Raw genomic sequence first — 22,925 nt, 5'->3', positions numbered from 1 at the left:
CTAATCCAAACCCTAACCCTAATCCCAGCTCTAACCCTAACTTTAGCCCCAACCCTAGCCCTAACTTTAGCCCCAACCCTAACCCTAGCCCTAGGGCTACTTTCACACTTGCGTCGTTTGGCATTCCGTCGCAATCCGTCGTTTTGGACAAGAAACGGATCCTGCAAATGTGCCCGCAGGATGCATTTTTTGCCCATAGACTTGTATTGCCGACGGATCGTGACGGATGGCCACACGTCGCGTCCGTCGTGCACTGGATCAGTTGTGTTTTGGCGGAGCGTCGGCACAAAAAAAGTTCAATGAAACGTTTTTTTGTACGTCGCATCCGCCATTTCTGACCGCGCATGCGTGGCCGTAACTCCGCCCCCTCCTTCCCAGGACATAGATTGGGCAGCGGATGTGTTGAAAAACTACAGCTGCTGCCCACGTTGTGCACAATTTTCACAACGTGCGTCGGTATGTCGGGCCGACGCATTGCGACGGCCCCGTACCGACGTAAGTGTGAAAGAAGCCTAACCCTAAGTTTAGCCCCAACCCTAACCCTAAATTTAGCCCCAACCCTAACCCTAAATTTAGCCCCAACCCTAACCCTAAATTTAGCCCCAACCCTAGCCCTAACCCTAGCCCTACCCCTAACCTAACCCTACCCCTACCCCTAACCCTAACCTAACCCTACCCCTAACCCTACCCCTAACCCTACCCCTACCCCTAACCCTACCCCTAACCCTACCCCTAACCTAACCCTACCCCTAACCCTACCCCTAACCCTACCCCTAACCCTACCCCTAACCCTAACCCTACCCCTAACCTAACCCTACCCCTAACCCTACCCCTAACCTAACCCTACCCCTAACCCTAACCCTACCCCTACCCCTAACCCTACCCCTAACCCTACCCCTAACCCTAACCCTAATTTTAGCCCCAACTGCTGTTCTCCTGCCGGCCGGCAGATGGAGACAGATGGCGGGCGCACTGGGCATGCGTCCGCCATGTTCTGCTGCCGGCGGCCAGGAGGAGCAGCAAGAGGATCCAGGGACCTAGGTGAGTATGCTAGGGTCCCCGAATCCCCCTATTTCTCTGTCCTCTGATGTGCGATCACATCAGAGGACAGAGAATTACACTTTACTTTTTTTTTTTTTTTTTTTTTGCGGTCGCCGGTAAACAGTTAATTACCGGCGATCGCAAAACAGGGGTCGGTAATACCGACCCCGATCGTGCTCTTTGGGGTCTCGGCTACCCCCGGCAGCCGAGAACCCAAAGATTCTCCCGGTGCCGGCCGGCGGGCGCACTGCGCATGCGCCCGCCATTTTGAAGATGGCGGCGCCCACCGGGAGACACGAGGAGCATCGGGGGAGCTAGGTGAGTATTGGGGGGCCACCTGGGACCCCTTTTCTCTGTCCTCCGATGTGCGATCACATCGGAGGACAGAGAAATTAAAAAGAGATCGCTTTTTTTTTTTTTTTTTTTTTTGCGATCGCCGGTAAACGGTTAAATACCGGCGATCGCAAATGCGGGGTGGGTTAAAACCCCCCCGAATCATGTTCTCTGGGGTCTCGGCTACCCTCGGCAGCCGAGACCCCGGAGAAAATCGGCCTCTGGGGGGCGCTATGGACTTTTTCCACAGCGCCGTTAATTAACAGCGCTGTGGTTTAAGTACCCTTAGCGGCCGCCGTTAAAAGGCGTATCGGCGGTCGCTAAGGGGTTAAACAATATTTTGCATTTTAAAATTATAAAATGTTACAACTACTTTTGAGTTATCTCATTACATTCTTTTTCTGCATATTCACAGCTACTTTAAAAATTTGATTGGTCGACCTTGGAAACAGAGGTTTCGACAGATTGCTATATCAGATGTATGCCTATTAGTTAAACCAAGCGTCTTCTGATGACCCAGAATGCACTGTTTTCTGGTACCAGGAAAAAAAGAGATTCTGAATCTATCTTGGCCATGAAAAGAGAAATGAGTCAAGTTTACTATAAGATTACTCATCATCATACATCTACTATATAATTGTCTAAGGGTCACTTCCGTCTTTCTTTCCTTCTGTCTGTCACGGATATTCATTGGTCGCGGCCTCTGTGTGTCATGGAATCCAAGTCGCTGATTGGTCTCACCAGCTGCCTGTCATGGCTGCCGCGACCAATCAGCGACGGCCACAGTCCGATTAGTCCCTCCCTACTCCCCTGCAGTCAGTGCCTGGCACCCGCTCCATGCTCCCCGCAGTCACCGCTCACACAGGGTTAATGCCAGCGGTAATGGACCGCGTTATGCCGTGGGTAACTCACTCCGTTACCGCTGCTATTAACCCTGTGTGACCAAGTTTTTACTATTGATGCTGCCTATGCAGCGTCAATAGTAAAAAGATCTAATGTTAAAAATAATAATAATAAAAAATCATTATATACTCACCTTTCGTGACGCTCCAGTGACCGCTCCATGCAAGCGGCAGGTTCCGGTGCTAAGGATGGTATGTGACAAGGACCTGCCATGATGTCACGGTCATGTGACCGCGACATCATCACAGGTCCTGCGCGCCTGCACGAGAAGGACCTGCCATGACGTCACAGTCATGTGACCGTGACGTCATTACTGGTCCTGCGCGCCTGCGCGAGAAGGACCTGCCATGACGTCACGGTCATGTGACCGCGACGTCATCACACCCTGGGACCGGAAGCTGCCACGTGCACCGCTCACAGGCGACAGAACTACAAGGGGCCCTCGGATCAGAATGTGAGTATATGTTTATTTTTTAACCTGTGACATACGTGGCTGAGCAATATACTACGTAGCTGGGCAATATACTATGTGGCTCTGTGCTGTATACTACGTCGCTATGCAATATACTACCGTGGCTCTGTGCTATATACTATGTCACTGGGCAATATACTACGTAACTGGGCAATATACTACATGGCTGGGCAATATACTACGTAACTGGGCAATATACCATATTTTTCTGACCATAAGACGCACTTTTTTCCTCCAAATTTGGGAGGAAAGTGTGGGTGCGTCTTATGGTAGGGATGTAACATGAGGAGGGGCAGCAGCAAGTGGGATTGCACTGGGAGGCAGGAGGCAGAAAAATGTCCCTGCTGGCTTCAGGAATCAGTGCTGGGGAAACCACATGGTCCTGATCATTAAAGTGCAGTGAATATTCATTAGCTGCTTCCCTCCCACCTGTCAGCTGAGCAGTGAGTAGGGAGCAGCAAATGAATACTCCTTCACAGGGACACAGATGGTTTCCCCAGCACTGGATTCCTGCAGCAGCAGGGGAGATCTGTGTGTCTGGTGGAGGAGGCAGCAGCAGGGGGCCAGAGGGGACAAGATGGCTGCATACCTGCCTGCCCGGGCTTTGCTGGATGCTGAGTGCTCCAGCACAAGGACCTGTGTGATGTCATGAAGAGGGCGGGCTGGAGCATCACATGGCAGCACAGAGCCCTCCCTCTTCTGATGTCATCACAGGTCCTGCAGACACCACACTACAATCTGCAAGCTTACTCCTGTGCTGTGGAGAGGCAACAAGAGGGAGCGCTCTGTGGTGTCATGGGATGGGATGCTCCAGCATTTTACCTCACCACAGCTGGCTGGCTGCCACAATTAAAAGGTTAGTCACTACAACACACAATAAAGCACTCTGCCACTTCTGTGGTGAACTATAACTCCCAGCATGCCATAGGATCTGCGGGACATGCTAGGAGTTATAGTTCTCCCAATGGGATCTTAAAGCAGCACTCCAGTGTTATTTTTCAGTGCTGGAGTGGAGCTTTAAATATAAGCCCTGTGCCCCCATTCTTATACTCACCCTCCAGCGTCTTCATACAGTACTTTACAGACACCACACTGGTCCCGCAGCTCCATCTTCTACCCGCAGCTTCCAACATAATAACATACTATTATATATAATAACAACACATATAATAGTATGTTTATGTTATTAAATATTTTACCACCTTTTTTGCTTCCAATATTTTTTTCCCTATTTTCCACCTCTAAAACCTGTGTGTGTCTTATAGTCCGGTGCGTCTTATAGTCCGAAAAATATGGTACTACGTGGCTGGACAATATACTACGTGGCAGGGCAATATACTACGTGGGCTGTGCAATATACTACGTGGCTGTGCACTATACTACGTGGACATGCATATTCTAGAATACCTGATGCGTTAGAATCGGGCTACCATCTAGTACATTATATGTGTGAAAATTTGCTTAAAGGGATTTTCCAATGAACAGAGTTAATTTTCATTAATAGATCTTGGAATAACAATTTCCACAATTGGATGTGTTTAAATAAAATATCCATGTGCTGAGATAATCTTATAAATGTGCCCCTGCTGTGTACTGTGTAATGGCCGTGTCTGACAGTGCATGGACATGTTCTGATCATACCACAGCTCCTGGGCAGTTGAGAAAGCAAAATAGACAGGATAGCATGGGATCACAGATGCTGATTTCTGTGAAGTACAACATGTTATAAACAAGGAGCAAATGTTTTACCTCACAGAAAAAGTCTGCTGCGATTTCATGATGTCCTGTCTGTATAGTCTCTTTTGCATCCTTCCCTGCCCAGGAGCTGTGCAATGTTCAAATCTTTTTCCTGCAGTCAGGGCACAAATTATGGGGGCACACTTACACGATTATCTCAGCACAGTAACTTTTTTAACACATCCAATTGTGGAACTTATTTTATTCCAAAATAAATTAATATGCACTGAGCTGGTGGGAAAACCCTTTTAAAAGCAGTTTTCACTCAAACTGAGTTTCCAGAACTATTAATTATCTGGCCTTAAGCAACACAATATCTGATGGGCTAAAGGCCCCGTCACACATAGCGACGCTTGAGCGATTCCGACAACGATACGACCTGTCAGGGATCGCTCAAGCGTCGCTATGTGGTCGCTGGTGAGATGTCACACAGTGCGATCTCCCCAACGACGCAGCAGCGATGCGGCGAACTGTAGCGACCTGTAGCGACCTGTAGAACGATGCTATTTCATGATGATTCAATGGGACGTCCTGTCAGCGAGGTCGTTGGTAAGGTGTCAAACACAGCGATGTGTGCTACCCAGCGGGACCTCAACGATCAAAAAATGGCCCAGGCCATTCCGACATGACCAGCGATCTCACAGCAGGGGCCTGATCGCTGCTACGTGTCACACATAGCGAGATCGCTACTGAGATCGCTGTTGCGTCACAAAACTTGTGACTCAGCAGCGATCTCGCTAGCGATCTCGCTGTGTGTGACGGGGGCTTAAGACTGCGCCTGGAACAAAATAAAGTGGCAGATATTGCAATTGCCCCTTTAGGCAGCTGACCCACAGTCAGATCCCCTCAGACTGAATATTAAGAATCAGCCACTAGTTTTGCAGTCTCAAATAGTCTGCCTGTGAAAAAAACAAATATGGGAAGAATTAGGTTAACCTACACTGATAAATAATAATCATACATAGTGAGACACTGAGTCACTTTTTATGGACTACCTGTGTGTCGGGATAGTCAAGGAGTCCGAGGTCAAAAGCCAGGAGGGTATGTCATAAACAGATAGAAGAGAAAAGGTGTAGTCAGGTAAAGGTCCGAGGTAAGAATATCAGGAGGATAGCAGATCAGAGCAAACGGGTTAACCAGACAGAGGGTCAGAACGAGGTCCGTGGTCACACAGCAAAAGATCATCAAGCAAAACACTAGGCACAAAGAATACCAACCACACTTAGCTCAAGTTATGTTTCTCAAAGGTCAAGGACTGACTGCTGAAGTAAGTAGCTGGGCAATCACCTGGGACAAAGAACACCTGAAGAAAGCCCAGCACCGCCCAGTCTCAGATTGAAAAACCAAGCTGTCAGTCAAAACACCAATAGCTCAGGCCGCCCCTGCACCATCACACTGGATGATTGAGTTATCAATCAAAGTACTGACAGCTTCAGAACACCCTCTGCACCAGACTGCACTGCTGAGTGGTCAGTAACTGCATCCCAGACACACTGAGGGATGGAATCATGACACATAGTATTATCATTGCTCTCTACATAAGCAAACTGTATTGACAGCATTTATACACTATCTCCTGTGTGCGCACAAGGAAAACCCCTGGCACATACTACAGGACAAACATATCATTAGGTCCCCATTTATTCATGTTTCTTTTAGCATCCGTTAGCATATTAGTTTTGCAAAGTATAGAAAAACAGTCTTCTGCACTTACCCATGCAGAGTTTTACAGAGGGAAAAATGTATACTGCAAATTTTACTTATTTTATCTCATGAAAGACTACAGTCACCATGTACCACAGCATGCCTACACAGAGACATCCATCACAGCCTTACTATTGAGATGTACATTTGCAAATCCCACCAACAGAAGCCTTGGAGTTGGAAAGCCATATGGAGTTTTACAAATAAGTTGTGAAAATGGCATATAGGCAAATAAAAAGCAACAGTATTATGCATTGGCACATGGTAGGTGGGAGTTCTGATAAATATTTGACATTAATAACAAACATAATTGACTACTGAATGTTCAAATGTCAAAACTATTTATATGGGTTGAATACAATACAGTGGGTAAGATTTAGGCGCTGTTCACACTTTGTTAAAATACCAGTCACTGCATTGGAAACCAGACAGACCTCACTATAATCAATAGGGACCATATAGCGCCTCTGGTATCTTCATACAGTTGGTCCAACACTTCTGTAATTTCCATATTTCTCTTTTTATACATCCAGATGTGAACAGTGCCTTACAGATTCACCCCAAATTTATGCAGGATTAAATAAGGACAGATAATCCGAAAGATTGATCAAAATTGTAGGATAAATTTGGCATACAGTTATATGAAAAAGTTTGGGCGCCCCTATTAATCTTAAGCTTAATGTTTTATAAAAAATGTTTTTTTGCAACAGCTATTTCAGTTTCATATATCTAATAACTGTTGGACACAGTAATGTTTCTGCCTTGAAATGAGGTTTATTGTACTAACAGAAAATGTGCAATCTGCATTCAAACAAAATTTGACAGGTGCATAAGTACGGGCACCCTTATCATTTTCTTGTTTTAAATACTCCTACCTACTTTTTACTGACATGCCGGGCCAATCACTTGCAGTACAAGAGTCTACAATGTAAGGAAAAGGCGGCAATAGCTTTCCTGACACTCTGTGTTTCCCCTCAGAAGGCCCTCCCGAACACACAAAAGCATACACCACATTTTTATAATGTCTCAACTGTTACGCACCATGTCTGGCTAAAAAGTCACAAATGTTAGAAAAATCATATATACAGCACAAACTATTTCTGCCTTTAAAAGTCAATGACATTGACGTACAGTACACAGATGAACTGCTACACTATAGGATATTACTGTATCCTGCCACTTAACCCATACTTCGCATATGACTGGAGATAAGCTGTCACTTTGACTTGTCTTAAAGCAATAAATGTAACATAGTGACGTTGAGGCTTGTAAAGATATATAATGTCACATTAATATTGCAACATACATAGTGCTTGATTATATGTTGCAGTTGGTATTCGTAGGCCTCAATCACACCTCTGATTTTTCACGTACGAGAAAATTGGACCGATTATTTTGATCAGAGTTTGATGAGAGTGTCGTAAGTGTGTAATCCAATTTTCTCGTGGAGAAATTTTTTTTTTACACTTTCTGAATTCTTATAGTCTGTCAAAATTGGACTGCCATGGGATGTTATCCAGATGCAGTACGATTTTTTCATGGACCCATTGACTTGCATTGGCAATTTTGATCCGACCTTTGGATCAAAATCGGACATGTCTCCGATTTTTGCCATGGATCACTTGGTCCGAGGAAAAATATCAGCCCTGTGAATGGTCCCATAGATCAGGGGTGTCAAACTGCATTCCTCGAGCGTCGCAAACCATGCGGGTTTTCAAGATTTCCTTGTATTGCACAAGGTGCTGTAATCATGATGTGTGTAGGTGATTAAATTATCACCTGTGCAGTACAAGGAAATCCTGAAAACATGACCTGTTTGCAGCCCTTGAGGAATGCAGTTTGACACCCCTGCCATACATTATCATAAGTACAAGTGCTAGCCGCGAAAAACACAGATTGCACTCATATGCAAAAATTGGACATGCAATGCCATCTAAACGTACTGAACGGAAGCATAGTTGCTGCATATCATGGCTAGAGGCCATAACACGACTAGAGGAGAAAAAAGATTTGGTCAAGAGAAAATATCTATAGGAAAAGAAGTTCAAAGAAGCTAATTACCTCTGACCACCCTTATTTCACACATTAAGGGTAAGTTCACACTGTGCGTTTTTGTTAATTTTTTTGCTGCTTTTTTATGCTAATTTTCAGCTGCTTTTTACAGTACCACCAAAGCCTATGAGATTTCAGAAATCTCATGCACACACATACACACATACTGTTTTTTTTGTCATCAGGATTTTGTGCTTTGCAGCGTTTTTTGACAGAGCTTGTCACTTCTTTCAGCGTTTTTCACCCATTGACTTGAATGGATGGTGAAAAAACACTACAAATGTGCAGGCTGACTTTTTTTGTAGCGTATTTGCTGCAGCAAGGTCAAGGACAGCAGGATGTGACCGCACAGTCAATTCTGCTACATCCAGATGGCAGGCTGCATGGTTGCATAATGCTTCCATACAGCCTGTCATTCAGAAGAGCGGACCCGAGCCCCATTCACTTGAATGGGGGCCCAACAATACAGTGTTTGACATGCTGTCATGTGCATGACAGAGCGGCAAACACCGCTTCTGATCGGCGGTGAAACCATCCCCGCCGGTCAGACAGCCGTGGCTCCGATGCTGTCAAAAGACGGCATGAACGCTCAGCTGTGATCGGAGGTATACAGTTTACCTCCGGTCACTGGTGTCAGCGGATGGGACTACAGCTCCCATCATCCGACGCCTGCTGCCACTAATAACAATGAGAGAAGGAGCGGATAATGGGTGTATTCATCAGTGGCTCCTGCGCTGTAAACAATAAAATAAAAGCTGCGGGAGTTCCCCCCTATTTTAGATAACAAGCCAGGCAAAACTCAAAGCTGGCAGCTGCAGCCCTCATTTGTCAGCATTAGCAAGGCTGGTTATCAAGAATAGAGAGGGTCCCATGCAGTTTTTTAAATTATTTAAATAAATCATTTTAAAAAACGGCGTGGGGGTCCCCCCCATTTTTGACAACCAGCCTTGCTAAAGCAGACCGCTTGTATTCTCAGACTGGAAAGGGGCTATGGATAGCGCCCCCCACCACACAGCCTAAAAATAACAGCCCGCAGCCGCCAAGAAAAGGCACATCTATTAGATGCACCAATTCTGGCACTAAGCCCAGCTCTTCCCACTTGCCCTGTAGTGGTGGTAAGTGGGGTTCATATTTGTGGGGTTGATGTCACCTTTGTATTGTCAGGTGACATCGAGCCCACGGCTTAGTAATGGAGAGGAGTCTATAAGACACGTCTCCATTACTAATCCTATAGTTATATGGTAAATAAAGAAGCAGACAGAATAAAGTCCTTTATTAGAAATAAAACAAAACACACTTTTCATTTTTGATTTAAAAATAGAAAAACAGTTATACTCACCTAACGACAAATTCTACCGAAGAACTCATTCTCCTATAATAAACCAAAAATACAAAATTATTTTCCTTACCTCTCCGTTGTTTTGTCCCACGCCGTAATCCATGTCTGGGGGAGAAAAAGTTTTCCACCTGGAAGATGCTAAGATGCGACCGTCCAGGCTGAGAACCACTGGTGAGACTGGCGCTGACATCATAGAGATTACCGCCAGTCAGTGAGGCTACGTTCCCAGCCGGGCTGAACTGCGGTGACCTCGGTAAGATCCCCGCTAGCATTGTGTGAAAGTTGCATGGTGCAGGGGTGAATTCACCGGGAGAATTTCACTGCGGTGAACTCACCTCTGCACTGTGCGACTTTCTCACGGTTCTAGTGGGGATCTCACCGAGGTCACCGCAGTTCAGCCCGGTTCTCAGCCTGGACAGTCACATCATGCCACTGTCCAGGTTGAAAACTATTTCTCCCCCACACATGGATTACGGCGTGAGACAGAACAACGGAGAGGTGAGGAATATTGTTGATTTTTTTTTTGGCTTATTACAAAGTAGAACCAGGGTTTCGGTGGAATTAGGCGAGGTCATAAGTATGGTTTAATTAAGATTATTAAAGAAGTCTGTGTCCTTCTTTCAATTAAAGGACTTTATTCTTGGTGTGTGTTTTTATACAATGTGACTATGGGGTTAGTAATGGGGCATTTTATTTGTGCCTCTCCATTACTAACCTCGGCCTTGATATCACCTGACAACACAAAGGTGACATCACCCCCCAATCACCCCACTTGCCACCACTGCAGGGCAAATGGGAAGAGTGAGGCTAAGTGCCAGAATTGGCACATCTTAGAGATGCGCCTTTTTCTGAGACAGCCGAAAGCTGATGTTTTTAGCCTGGGGGAAGGGCAGTATCCATGGCCCCTTCCTAGCCTATTAATATCAACCCACAGCTGTCTACTTAGCCTTTGCTGGTTATTAATTATAGGGGGACTCTACGTCTTTTTTTAGGGTCCCCCATTTTAAAAGCCAGTAAAGGTTAAATATATAGTTGTGAGATGATATTAATAGCCTGGGAAGCTCCATGGTTATTACCTCCTTCCCAGGCTATAAACATCGGCTCCCAGCCGTCAGATTTCCCTCTCCTGATTATGAAAATTGTGCAGCAGCCCATGCCATTTATTTCTGAGAGATAATCTTTTATTAATCAAATACATGTCCAGTTAACTGCACACACTGTACTAATTGTATTTGTCACTGACATCTGTATATCTCCCTATTCTATGTGTATTTACTGTATGTAATCCATCTCTTCTATCCCATTGGCTCCTGCAGTGATTTTACATTACGCAGCTGCAGAATTGTCAGCTTTTCTTCTATGTAATATATATACATATATATATATATATATGTGTGTGTGTCACTGACATCTATATATCTATCCAATCTATGTGTATTTATCTATTCTATCTATTCTTTTTTAACCTGTCAGTGTGATTTTACTGTATAGGTATGGTTCTAGAGGAATTAGTTTTTTTTTTCCTCTGGGGGCACTCAACTTTATTAGCATGCACAAAGAGACACAAGTTAGCCCCCAAAAATGAATAAAAAAGCACCAAAAACCGCAACAAAAACGCAAACAAAAATGCACCAAAACATGCATTTTTGTCACAGCTTCTTTCCTGCCAAGAAATCAGGCTTTTCTGCAGAAAAAAACCCAGCAAAAGTGCCCAGTGTGAACTTACCCTTAACTGTCTCTGGCAGGAATATAAAATTGCCTTTATATGAATTAAGTAAAAAAAAATGAAGCATTAATCTCCTAATTAAATTTTGCCACTTGTTACAATTATACCTTCCAGGATTTCATTCTGCAATTTCTAAAGAATTCAGGTAAAGGATATATTCATCCCATTAGCTGAGATTCATTGCCTTGCAAATGCAATATATTGCAATATAATTGAAGTGTTGAGGAGAGGTAACGTAATTACCTGTTAGAAAAGTCGCAGCCAAGTTATTAAAGAAATTAAAGGAACTAGCAATTCACATTAGGAAAATGACTGGCGTTTGGCGGTCATTTATGAAATGCCCTTATGGATTCCTCTGCCTATCAATGAGGATTTCATCCTCACTGTCACTCATTAATCAGCACAGCACAATGCTGGTGTGGAAGATACAGGCATCCCAGGGTCCCTGCCATTGCCTAGAAGTGACCAATCAATCCCATGTTATGCAATTCTGGGGCCCCTCCTATTGTAAACTTGGTGACACATTCTAGCTCATTAGCTCCTCTTCACTAGGTCCACTTCCATTGCCTCTGTCTGGTCATTTGTGCAATTGTCAAAATATTGTCAGCAAATCTCCAAATATTTACAGCCAAAGCTCCATTATCTCCCACAGCATTTACTAATATACCAAGTTCAGTTAACCAAACGTGCCCACTCCTAAAACTCTGAGAATGTTCTGTAGGGATCCAGCCACCATCTTCACTCTTCATTTCATGGTCCAATCTAACTAAGTTATGTTTTATTTTTTACTTGACCACAATATCATCTAATAGAGAGTTAACTCTTGATCCTGTGAGTAGTACAGTGGTCACCTCTCCATAAAATATGATGTTGATAAGCAACAGTGAAGGAGAGAAGGCAGGAATGCTACCTAGGGGGTTAAAAACTGTGTAAGGCACCAAGCCTACTTTTTAATCTTGCCCATAAGTTTCACATTATGTCAAACTTTGTGAGAGTTTCTCTTTCAGGCGGTGCAGACTTTCTGCAACAGTTTTTCAGCTTTACTCAGCACTCAGAGTTCCCCTTTAAGATACATTATGTCTGAAATGGTTTTGCAAACATTCAGGAAAGTTTTACAGAAGGAGCTAGAAGTCATCACTGAGATTGCTTTCAAGGAACACAACCTTCATACCAGCCTTTACTATGCATTTTTATGACTTTTTCTACAGTTTCCCTTTACAGGAATATTATACTTCTGCAATTTCTGGAGTTAACCCCTTACATTGATTTCCCTTTAAGATGCATACATTGCTCACACTGAGTACAATCTATTGGTACAGGCTCTTACCCTGGAGGTTTGCAGACATTCCTTCCTCTAGGATTGAGTTCTTGGCCACTTCCATAGTTCACACAGCAAAGCATTAAAACCACCACAAAGAAGAAGAAGTGAGACCCTGGTGTCCCCTTGTGTTTCACAAGCAGCAGAGTCCATTCCCTCACACATGTTCCCTCCATCCCAGAGAACTTTCCTCCTCTCCTCATCCCCATCCGACCCAGAGAAGCCGATTGCTCAATCTGCATCCCAGACCCCCTGATCACTGCAAAGTTTCAGAGTCCCCCAGAAGCAGCTGGCAGTGGGGGGTAGATGGGCATCTCAGCAGTGGCCAAAGGAAGCTCCAAACTTCTCATGAAGAATGCAATCCACGAGGTGTCTCCTAGATGCCCTGTGCAGGGAGTGAGGAACTGTGGATCCCAGTGAGGGGGCTGCAGGGATGTGCTGAGGATGAGGAGGGACCGTCTTGTTATTGTGCAGCAGCTCACACAACGGAAATGGTGCTCAGTCCCTGTGACTGCCAGGCAGCTTGAAGTGATTTCTACGGCAGGAGTGGCAGAAGGAAATTCCAGATTTGCTACCCTGATCCTCCAGGAGGTGGGGCATGGTGGACGTGTCCCACCCAACCCTGACCAGTATGGGCATTGCTGCTGCAAGTCCCTCACTGAAGTTTCCTCTTCTGCCTGAAGTTGTAGTGAAGTCTCAAAGTTTCTTCCAGCCACTTGCTAAAGCAGCAATAGTGGAAGTGAGCAGCTCTGACCATACGTCATCTTCTTCTGTGTCATCAGAGTCTTTTCTTGGCATCGATTTCCTAAAAGCCATCTGCAGATCTGACCCTGATAGAAGTGGACACTGAAACCTGTTGACCTAATCATCCTGACAACTGACAACCGCTTTAGCTCATAAAGGAAGCATATCTGATGATACCTTGGATGTTATTCCCTCTCTCCCATAGTAATTTCTAGAAATATTGCCAATCAAGCGACCATATATAAGGAGAAGGACACAGGATGTACATTATCTCTTCGAGTACGCGCCTCATCTACTGCAGAACTTCTTTTACGGCTCGTGTACATGGTCATACTTTAGGCTCGAGTGTGATCCGACAAAACATCCGATCGCCCTCGGACTGATGTTATTTTATTGAGCACATGCCCAATTTTTTTCCCGAGGAATAATATTTAAGCATGCCCAAGTTTGATTCAATATTCGAATTACACACGGACATGCAAGTCAACGAGGGCGTGCAAACCATCGGACTGTGCTCGAATGTCATCTGCGTGCAGTTTGATTTCTAGGGACAATGGAGAAGATGGAGAATTTTTTTCTCCATCTTCTCATTCAATAGTATCACACTATGATCACGCTCTGATCAGAGTTTGATTTGTTTAATCGATCTGATTTTTGGATGAGATAAAATAGAAAGTCATTTATATAATAGGAAAATAGGAAGCAATGGGTGCTACTGTGCTGGTTGCAGGTGGCAAGAACAGATGTCAGATCCAAGTAGTATAGGAAATAAATACTTTATTTTTTAATGTGATAATTTATTTTTAATATTATATAATGGCTGCAACATGTTTCAAATCCCTACAGTTATATTCAGGAGACATGAAAGGAAAGACAAACATGATAAATAATACTAATAAAAGTACAGTAAGAAAGTAAATGTGTATTCAGAAGAGTGTTTTAGACATATACATATAAACTGTAATTAGCAGCTAGACAGATAAATAAGCAATGTGAATATTTTGTAGCATTGACTGTGGAACGAACAGGAAAATTCCAGTCAGATTATAATTAGCAAAGCAATATGATGCTGAACGATGAAGAAGTGATAAGTTAATAGGACCAAGACCCCCACGTGACAGGGAGTCCTGGTTACACCATCCAGACAAGAAGAGTGATGAGAACTCAGCTCGCATGATTGAAAATGCAGGCACCCTGTCAGAGAGCACATGGTGGCTGAACCAGGGGAGAAAGGGGGGGAAACAGAGGGAGGAGGGAACAGCACCATGATGCCAAACAGCACAAGGATGTGTCATGTGGAAAGCTGGGTACAGTGAGAGGAAAGATGGGTGGAAAGGGAATATGAAAGAAATATGAAGACTAGAGAGGATAATGGAAGACATTTATTTTTAAAACAAATAATTATGTAGAAATAAAGCAGGTACATATAAGTGATTGCAATATATAGATTGGCATGTAAATGTTTGGACACACCTGGTCAGGTCAAAATTACTGTTATTGTGTAAGCAGGTTGAGGATGAAATGATTAAAGATGAGCAAACTTTTTAAGGTTCGGGTAGGCTATGTTCGCCGAACTTCCCGATGTTTGCTGAACAGTTCGCCAAACACCATTGAATTCAATGAGAGGATAAATTAAACGCATTAATCGCCCCTTCTGACACAGCCTCTCCTGCTGCACTTTCGTATGGTGGCTTCCACCTTTCTCACACCCCCCGCCCCAGCAGCAAACATGGCGGAGGAGTTGGTTTTCTCCTGTCAGATACCTGCTCCTTCACCCCAATCCCACCCCAATCCTACCCTCTGTTACCCTCCCTTCCTTTGAGGTGCACTCTGTGCGCATCTACTCCCCCTCCAACCTCCAACTGGCTGTCATCTACCGCCCCCCAGGGCCATCCACCACCTTCTTTCACTACTTCACCACCTGGCTACTTCATTTCCTTTCCGTGGACATTCCTACTATCATCATGGGCGACTTCAACATCCCCATTGACACTTCCCTCTCAGCTGCCACTAAACTTCTATCTCTCACTTCCTCCTTCGGCCTCACTCAATGGTCTTCTACAGCCACCCACAAAGATGGCCACACACTGGACCTCATCTTCACCCGCCTCTGTTCCCTATCTAACCTCTCTAACTCACCTCTTCCTCTCTCTGACCACAACCTTCTCACATTCTATTCCCTCTCCACTCCATGTCTACAATCCCCACCCCACAAACTTTCACACCCTCGCAGAAATCTTAAACATCTTGACCTACACTCATTCTCTGAATCCCTCCTCCCTCCCCACAGATATACGTTCCTTACACAATGCGGATGACGCTGCCGCACTATATAACACCACAATAGCTGTAGCTTTGGAATCTGCTGCCCCACTTACACACACCAAAGCTCGCAAAATCAACAGACAGCCCTGGCACACCAGCCTGACCAAAGAACTGAGGCGAGCTGTTATGACCTGGTGGTTAGGACAATAATGGACCTAGTGGTAAAGAGCACACGGAATGACCTGATAGTTACTAATAATATAGGACGAGCTCTGAGACGTGGGAACTCTGCTGACCGCAATCCCTAATCCTATCACACACACTAGAAATAGCCGTGGATTGCTCCTAACGCTCCTTTTGCAACTCGACACAGCCTAAGAAACTAGCTAGCCCTAGAGATAGAAAAATAAAGCCTACCTTGCCTCAGAGAAATTCCCCAAAGGAAAAGGCAGCCCCCCACATATAATGACTGTGAGTAAAGATGAAAATTACAAACACAGAGATGAAATAGATTTAGCAAAGTGAGGCCCGACTTACTGAACAGACAGAGGATAGGAAAGGTAACTTTGCGGTCAGCACAAAAAACTACAAAAAGACCACGCAGAGGGTGCAAAAAGACCCTCCGCACCGACTCACAGTGCGGAGGCGCTCCCTCTGCGTCCCAGAGCTTCCAGCAAGCAAGACAAAATCAAAACAGCAAGCTGGACAGAAAAATAGCAAACCAGAGAAAAGCAAACAGGAACTTAGCTTCTGCTGGGAAGACAGGTCACAAGAACGATCCAGGAGAGAACAAGACCAATACTGGAACATTGACAGGTGGCATGGAGCAATGATCTAAGTGGAGTTAAATAGAGCAGCCAGCTAACGAATTAACCTCGTCACCTGTGGAAGGAAACTCAGAAGCAGCAGCTCCACTCACAACCACCAGAGGAAGCCCATGGACAGAACCAGCCGAAGAACCATTCATGACCACAGGAGGGAGCTTGACAACAGAAATCACAACAGTACCTCCCCTTGAGGAGGGGTCACCGAACCCTCACCAGAGCCCCCAGGCCAATCAGGACGAGCCAAATGAAAGGCACGAACCAGATCGGCAGCATGAACATCGGAGGCAAAGACCCAGGAATTATCTTCCTGACCATAACCCTTCCACTTGACCAGGTACTGGAGTTTCCGTCTCGAAATGCGAGAATCCAAAATCTTCTCCACCACATACTCCAACTCCCCCTCAACCAACACCGGGGCAGGAGGATCAACGGATGGAACCACAGGCGCCACGTATCTCCGCAACAATGACCTATGGAATACATTATGGATGGCAAAAGAAGCTGGAAGGGTCAAACGAAACGACACAGGATTGAGAACCTCAGAAATCTTATACGGACCAATGAAACGAGGCTTAAACTTAGGAGAGGAAACCTTCATAGGAACATAACGAGACGACAACCAAACCAAATCCCCAACACGAAGTCGGGGACCCACATAGCGTCGGCGGTTAGCGAAACGTTGAGCCTTCTCCTGGGACAATGTCAAATTGTCCACCACATGAGTCCAAATCTGCTGCAACCTATCCACCACAGTATCTAGACCAGGACAGTCCGAAGACTCAACCTGCCCTGAAGAGAAACGAGGATGGAAACCAGAATTGCAGAAAAACGGCGAAACCAAAGTAGCCGAGCTGGCCCGATTATTAAGGGCGAACTCAGCCAAAGGGAAAAAGGACACCCAATCATCCTGATCAGCAGAAACAAAGCATCTCAGATATGTTTCCAAAGTCTGATTAGTTCGTTCGGTTTGGCCATTTGTCTGAGGATGGAAAGCCGAGGAAAAAGACAAATCAATGCCCATCCTAGCACAAAAGGCTCGCCAAAACCTCGAAACAAACTGGGAACCTCTGTCCGAAACGATGTTCTCCGGAATGCCATGTAAACGAACCACATGCTGGAAAAACAATGGCACCAAATCAGAGGAGGAAGGCAATTTAGACAAGGGTACCAAATGGACCATCTTAGAGAAGCGATCACAAACCACCCAAATGACCGACATTTTTTGAGAGACAGGGAGATCCAAAATAAAATCCATAGAAATATGCGTCCAGGGACTCTTCGGGACCGGCAAGGGCAAAAGCAACCCACTGGCACGAGAACAGCAGGGCTTAGCCCGAGCACAAGTCCCACCAGCCAACACCGAACAATGAACCTCAGAGATAACTCTACTAGTCCATTTATCAGGGACAGACAGTTTCTCCGCTGGGCAACGGTCAGGTCTATCAGCCTGAAATTTTTGCAGCACCCGCCGCAAATCAGGGGAGATGGCCAAGAAAATTACCCCCTCTTTGAGAATACCCGCCGGCTCAGGGACACCCGGAGAGTCGGGCACAAAACTCCTTGACAGGGCATCAGCCTTCACATTCTTAGAGCCTGGAAGGTACGAAACCACAAAATCAAAACGGGAGAAAAATAGCGACCAACGAGCCTGTCTAGGATTCAACTGTTTGGCAGACTCGAGATAAGTCAAATTCTTGTGATCCGTCAAGACCACCACGCGATGCTTGGCTCCTTCAAGCCAATGACGCCACTCCTCGAATGCCCACTTCATGGCCAACAACTCTCGATTGCCAACATCATAATTGCGCTCAGCAGGCGAAAACTTTCTAGAAAAGAAGGCACATGGTTTCATCACCGAGCCATCAGAACTTCTTTGCAACAAAACAGCCCCTGCTCCAATCTCAGAAGCATCAACCTCGACCTGAAATGGAAGCGAAACATCTGGCTGGCACAACACAGGGGCAGAAGCAAAACGACGCTTCAACTCTTGAAAAGCATCCACAGCCGCAGAAGACCAATTGATCACATCAGCACCCTTCTTGGTCAAATCAGTCAACGGTTTAGCAACACTAGAAAAATTACTGATGAAGCGACGATAAAAATTAGCAAAGCCCAGGAACTTTTGCAGACTCTTCACAGATGTCGGCTGAGTCCAATCATAAATGGCTTGGACTTTAACAGGGTCCATCTCGATAGTAGAAGGGGAAAAAATGAAACCCAAAAATGAAACCTTCTGAACTCCAAAGAGACACTTTGACCCCTTCACAAACAAAGAATTCGCACGAAGGACCTGGAACACCATTCTGACCTGCTTCACGTGAGACTCCCAATCATCCGAGAAGACCAAAATATCATCCAAATATACAATCAGGAATTTATCCAGGTACTCTCGGAAGATGTCATGCATAAAGGACTGAAATACTGATGGAGCATTGGAAAGCCCGAATGGCATAACCAGGTACTCAAAATGGCCCTCGGGCGTATTAAATACTGTTTTCCATTCATTACCCTGCTTAATACGCACAAGATTATACGCACCACGAAGATCTATCTTGGTGAACCAACTAGCCCCTTTAATCCGAGCAAATAAATCCGACAGCAGCGGGAAAGGGTACTGAAACTTGACTGTGATCTTATTAAGAAGACGGTAATCAATACAAGGTCTCAAAGAACCATCCTTCTTGGCCACAAAAAAGTACCCTGCTCCCAATGGTGACGACGACGGGCGAATATGACCCTTCTCCAAGGATTCCTTTACATAACTCCGCATAGAGGCGTGCTCTGGCACAGATAAATTGAACAGTCGGCCCTTAGGAAACCTACTACCAGGAATCAAATTGATAGCACAATCACAATCCCTATGAGGAGGTAGGGCACTGGATTTGGGCTCATCAAATACATCCCGGTAATCCGACAAAAACTCCGGGACTTCAGAAGGGGTGGATGACGAAATAGACAGAAATGGAACATCACCATGTACCCCCTGACATCCCCAGCTGGACACAGACATAGATTTCCAATCCAATACTGGATTATGGACCTGTAGCCATGGCAACCCCAAAACGACCACATCATGCAGATTATGCAACACCAAAAAGCGAATATCCTCCTGATGTGCAGGAGCCATGCACATGGTCAATTGGGTCCAGTACTGAGGCTTATTCTTGGCCAAAGGCGTAGCATCAATTCCTCTCAATGGAATAGGATACTGCAAGGGCTCCAAGAAAAAAACACAGCGCCTAGCAAACTCCAAGTCCATCAAATTCAGGGCAGCGCCTGAATCCACAAATGCCATAACAGAATAGGATGACAAAGAGCAAATCAGAGTAATGGACAAAAGAAATTTTGACTGTACGGTACCAATGGTAGCAGACCTAGCGAAACGCTTAGTGCGCTTAGGACAAACGGAGATAGCATGAGTGGAATCACCACAGTAAAAACACAGCCCATTCCGACGTCTGTGTTCTTGCCGTTCAGCTCTGGTCAAAGTCCTATCACATTGCATAGGCTCAGGTCTATGCTCAGAGAATACCGCCACATGGTGCACAGCTTTACGCTCACGCAAGCGTCGATTGATCTGAATGGCCAAAGACATAGACTCATTCAGACCAGCAGGCATGGGAAATCCCACCATGACATCCTTAAGGGCTTCAGAGAGACCCTTTCTGAAAATTGCTGCCAGGGCACATTCATTCCACTGAGTGAGTACAGACCACTTCCTAAACTTCTGACAATATATCTCTACCTCATCCTGACCCTGACACAGAGCCAGCAAGATTTTCTCTGCCTGATCCACTAAATTAGGTTCATCATAAAGCAATCCAAGCGCCAGGAAAAACGCATCAACATCACGCAATGCCGGATCTCCTGGCGCAAGGGAAAATGCCCAGTCTTGAGGGTCGCCACGTAACAAAGAAATAATGATTTTCACTTGTTGAACAGGGTCACCTGAGGAGCGAGGTTTCAAAGCAAGAAATAATTTACAATTATTTTTGAAATTCAGAAACTTAGATCTATCCCCAAAAAACAAATCAGGAATTGGAATCCTAGGCTCTAACATCGGATTCTGAACCACAAAATCTTGAATGTTTTGTACCCTTGCAGTGAGATTATTCATACAAGAGAGCAGACCTTGAATGTCCATACCTACACCTGTATCCTGAACCACCCAGAGGTAAAGAGGAAAAGAGAGACAAAACACACTGCAAAGAAAAAAAAATGGTCTCAGAACTTCTCTTATCCCTCTATTGAGATGCATTAGTACTTTGGGCCACCTGTACTGTTATGACCTGGTGGTTAGGAGAATAATGGACCTAGTGGTAAAGAGCGCACGGAATGACCTGATAGTTACTAATAATATAGGACGAGCTCTGAGACGTGGGAACTCTGCTGACCGCAATCCCTAATCCTATCACACACACTAGAAATAGCCGTGGATTGCTCCTAACGCTCCCTATGCAACTCGACACAGCCTAAGAAACTAGCTAGCCTTAGAGATAGAAAAATAAAGCCTACCTTGCCTCAGAGAAATTCCCCAAAGGAAAAGGCAGCCCCCACATATAATGACTGTGAGTAAAGATGAAAATTACAAACACAGAGATGAAATAGATTTAGCAAAGTGAGGCCCGACTTACTGAACAGACAGAGGATAGGAAAGGTAACTTTGCGGTCAGCACAAAAAACTACAAAAAGACCACGCAGAGGGCGCAAAAAGACCCTCCGCACCGACTCACGGTGCGGAGGCGCTCCCTCTGCGTCCCAGAGCTTCCAGCAAGCAAGACAAAATCAAAACAGCAAGCTGGACAGAAAAATAGCAAACCAGAGAAAAGCAAACAGGAACTTAGCTTCTGCTGGGAAGACAGGTCACAAGAACGATCCAGGAGGGAACAAGACCAATACTGGAACATTGACAGGTGGCATGGAGCAATGATCTAAGTGGAGTTAAATAGAGCAGCCAGCTAACGAATTAACCTCGTCACCTGTGGAAGGAAACTCAGAAGCAGCAGCTCCACTCACAACCACCAGAGGAAGCCCATGGACAGAACCAGCCGAAGTACCATTCATGACCACAGGAGGGAGCTTGACAACAGAATTCACAACAGCGAGCTTTCAGGGCTGCTGAGCGCAGATGGAAAAGATCCCACTCCAACGAGCAGGGCCGGTGTCAGCACCCGGCGCACCCGGGCAAATGCCGGGGCCCTGGCGAGAATAGGGGGCTGGAACGGATATATGATTCCCAGCAACAGGAGGCGGGACTCACTGACTGGGACTTACTGCAGCAGGAATACTCACCAATCACCGTCCATGGGGATAGAAGAGTCACTTCCGGGCCGGTGGTTGTTACTTCCGGTTGAGAGTGAGGAGCTCATCACTAAGAAGAGCAGCACTGCCGCTGACACACAGATCACATCGCAACATGGTCTGGGACCCGGTTGCACCGTCCAGTTCCAGCGCAGCGAGCAGCAGAAGACGAGCAGCATTCATCAGTGCATGTGCTCAGATCCTGTGTCCACAACGGTCGGGGGCGACGGCGATGGCGTGTTGGTGGGTGAGCTGGGCTGCCTGTGCTATATACTACGTGGGCTGCCTGTGCTATATACTACGTGGGCTGCCTGTGCTATATACTACGTGGGCTGCCTGTGCTATATACTACGTGGGCTGCCTGTGCTATATACTACGTGGGCTGCCTGTGCTATATACTACGTGGGCTGCCTGTGCTATATACTACGTGGGCTGCCTGTGCTATATACTACGTGGGCTGCCTGTGCTATATGCTATGTGGCCAGTGCTATATGCTACGTGGGCTGTGTTATATGCTACGTGGGCTGTGTTATATGCTACGTGGGCTGTGTTATATGCTACGTGGGCTGTGGTATATTTCTCTGCTGTATCTGAGCATCATGAAGCATGGTATGCGTTTAAGAGGGGGGCCCACTGAGACTCTTTCGCCCGGGGCCCTCAAAAACCTGGAGCCGGCCCTGCCAACGAGCACTTCATCGCATTCAAACAGTCCCTCACTACTTTCAAGACCACACTCGCCACAGCTAAACAAACCTACTTCTTATCTCTCATATCCTCCCTGTCTCACAACCCTAAACAGTTATTCAACACCTTCAATTCTCTCCTATGTCCCCCAGCACCTCCTCCCTCCCCACTCATCTCAGCTGAAGACTTTGCCTCATTTTTCAAGCAGAAGATTGATAACATCAGAGACAGTTTTGGTCAACAACCCCCAGAGCCCTTCCTCCCGACTTCCCAGCCCTCCACCTCCAAAACCAACTTGTCCAACATTACAGAAGATCGACTCTCCACTCTACTCTCAAGATCACATCTCACCACCTGTGCACTTGACCGATCCCATCCCACTTCATCCCAAACCTCACCACAGTCTTCATCCCAACCCTAACCCATCTCTTCAACCTATCACTAACAACTGGTGTTTTCCCCTCAAGCTTTAAACATGC

At 45.7% G+C, this 22,925-nt stretch overlaps 1 protein-coding gene across 1 annotated transcript in view; it reads right to left on the bottom strand.

The window, feature by feature from the left end:
• The window catches only part of SCARF2 (scavenger receptor class F member 2), a 364,459-nt gene extending 351,093 nt beyond the window's left edge, over positions 1-13,366 (bottom strand). The window contains exon 1 of the mRNA XM_069758527.1: positions 12,635-13,366. Within this exon, the coding sequence (XP_069614628.1) occupies positions 12,635-12,867 (233 nt within the window). The 5' untranslated portion in view covers positions 12,868-13,366. The remainder of the gene's footprint in view (positions 1-12,634) is intronic.
• Between the last annotated feature and the right edge of the window lie 9,559 nt (positions 13,367-22,925).

The sequence above is a fragment of the Ranitomeya imitator genome, chromosome 1, assembly GCF_032444005.1.
Source record: "Ranitomeya imitator isolate aRanImi1 chromosome 1, aRanImi1.pri, whole genome shotgun sequence".
Taxonomy (NCBI): Eukaryota; Metazoa; Chordata; class Amphibia; order Anura; family Dendrobatidae; genus Ranitomeya; species Ranitomeya imitator.
Note: the sequence above shows the minus strand (reverse complement) of the source record. Positions and strands in the feature narration are given on the sequence as shown.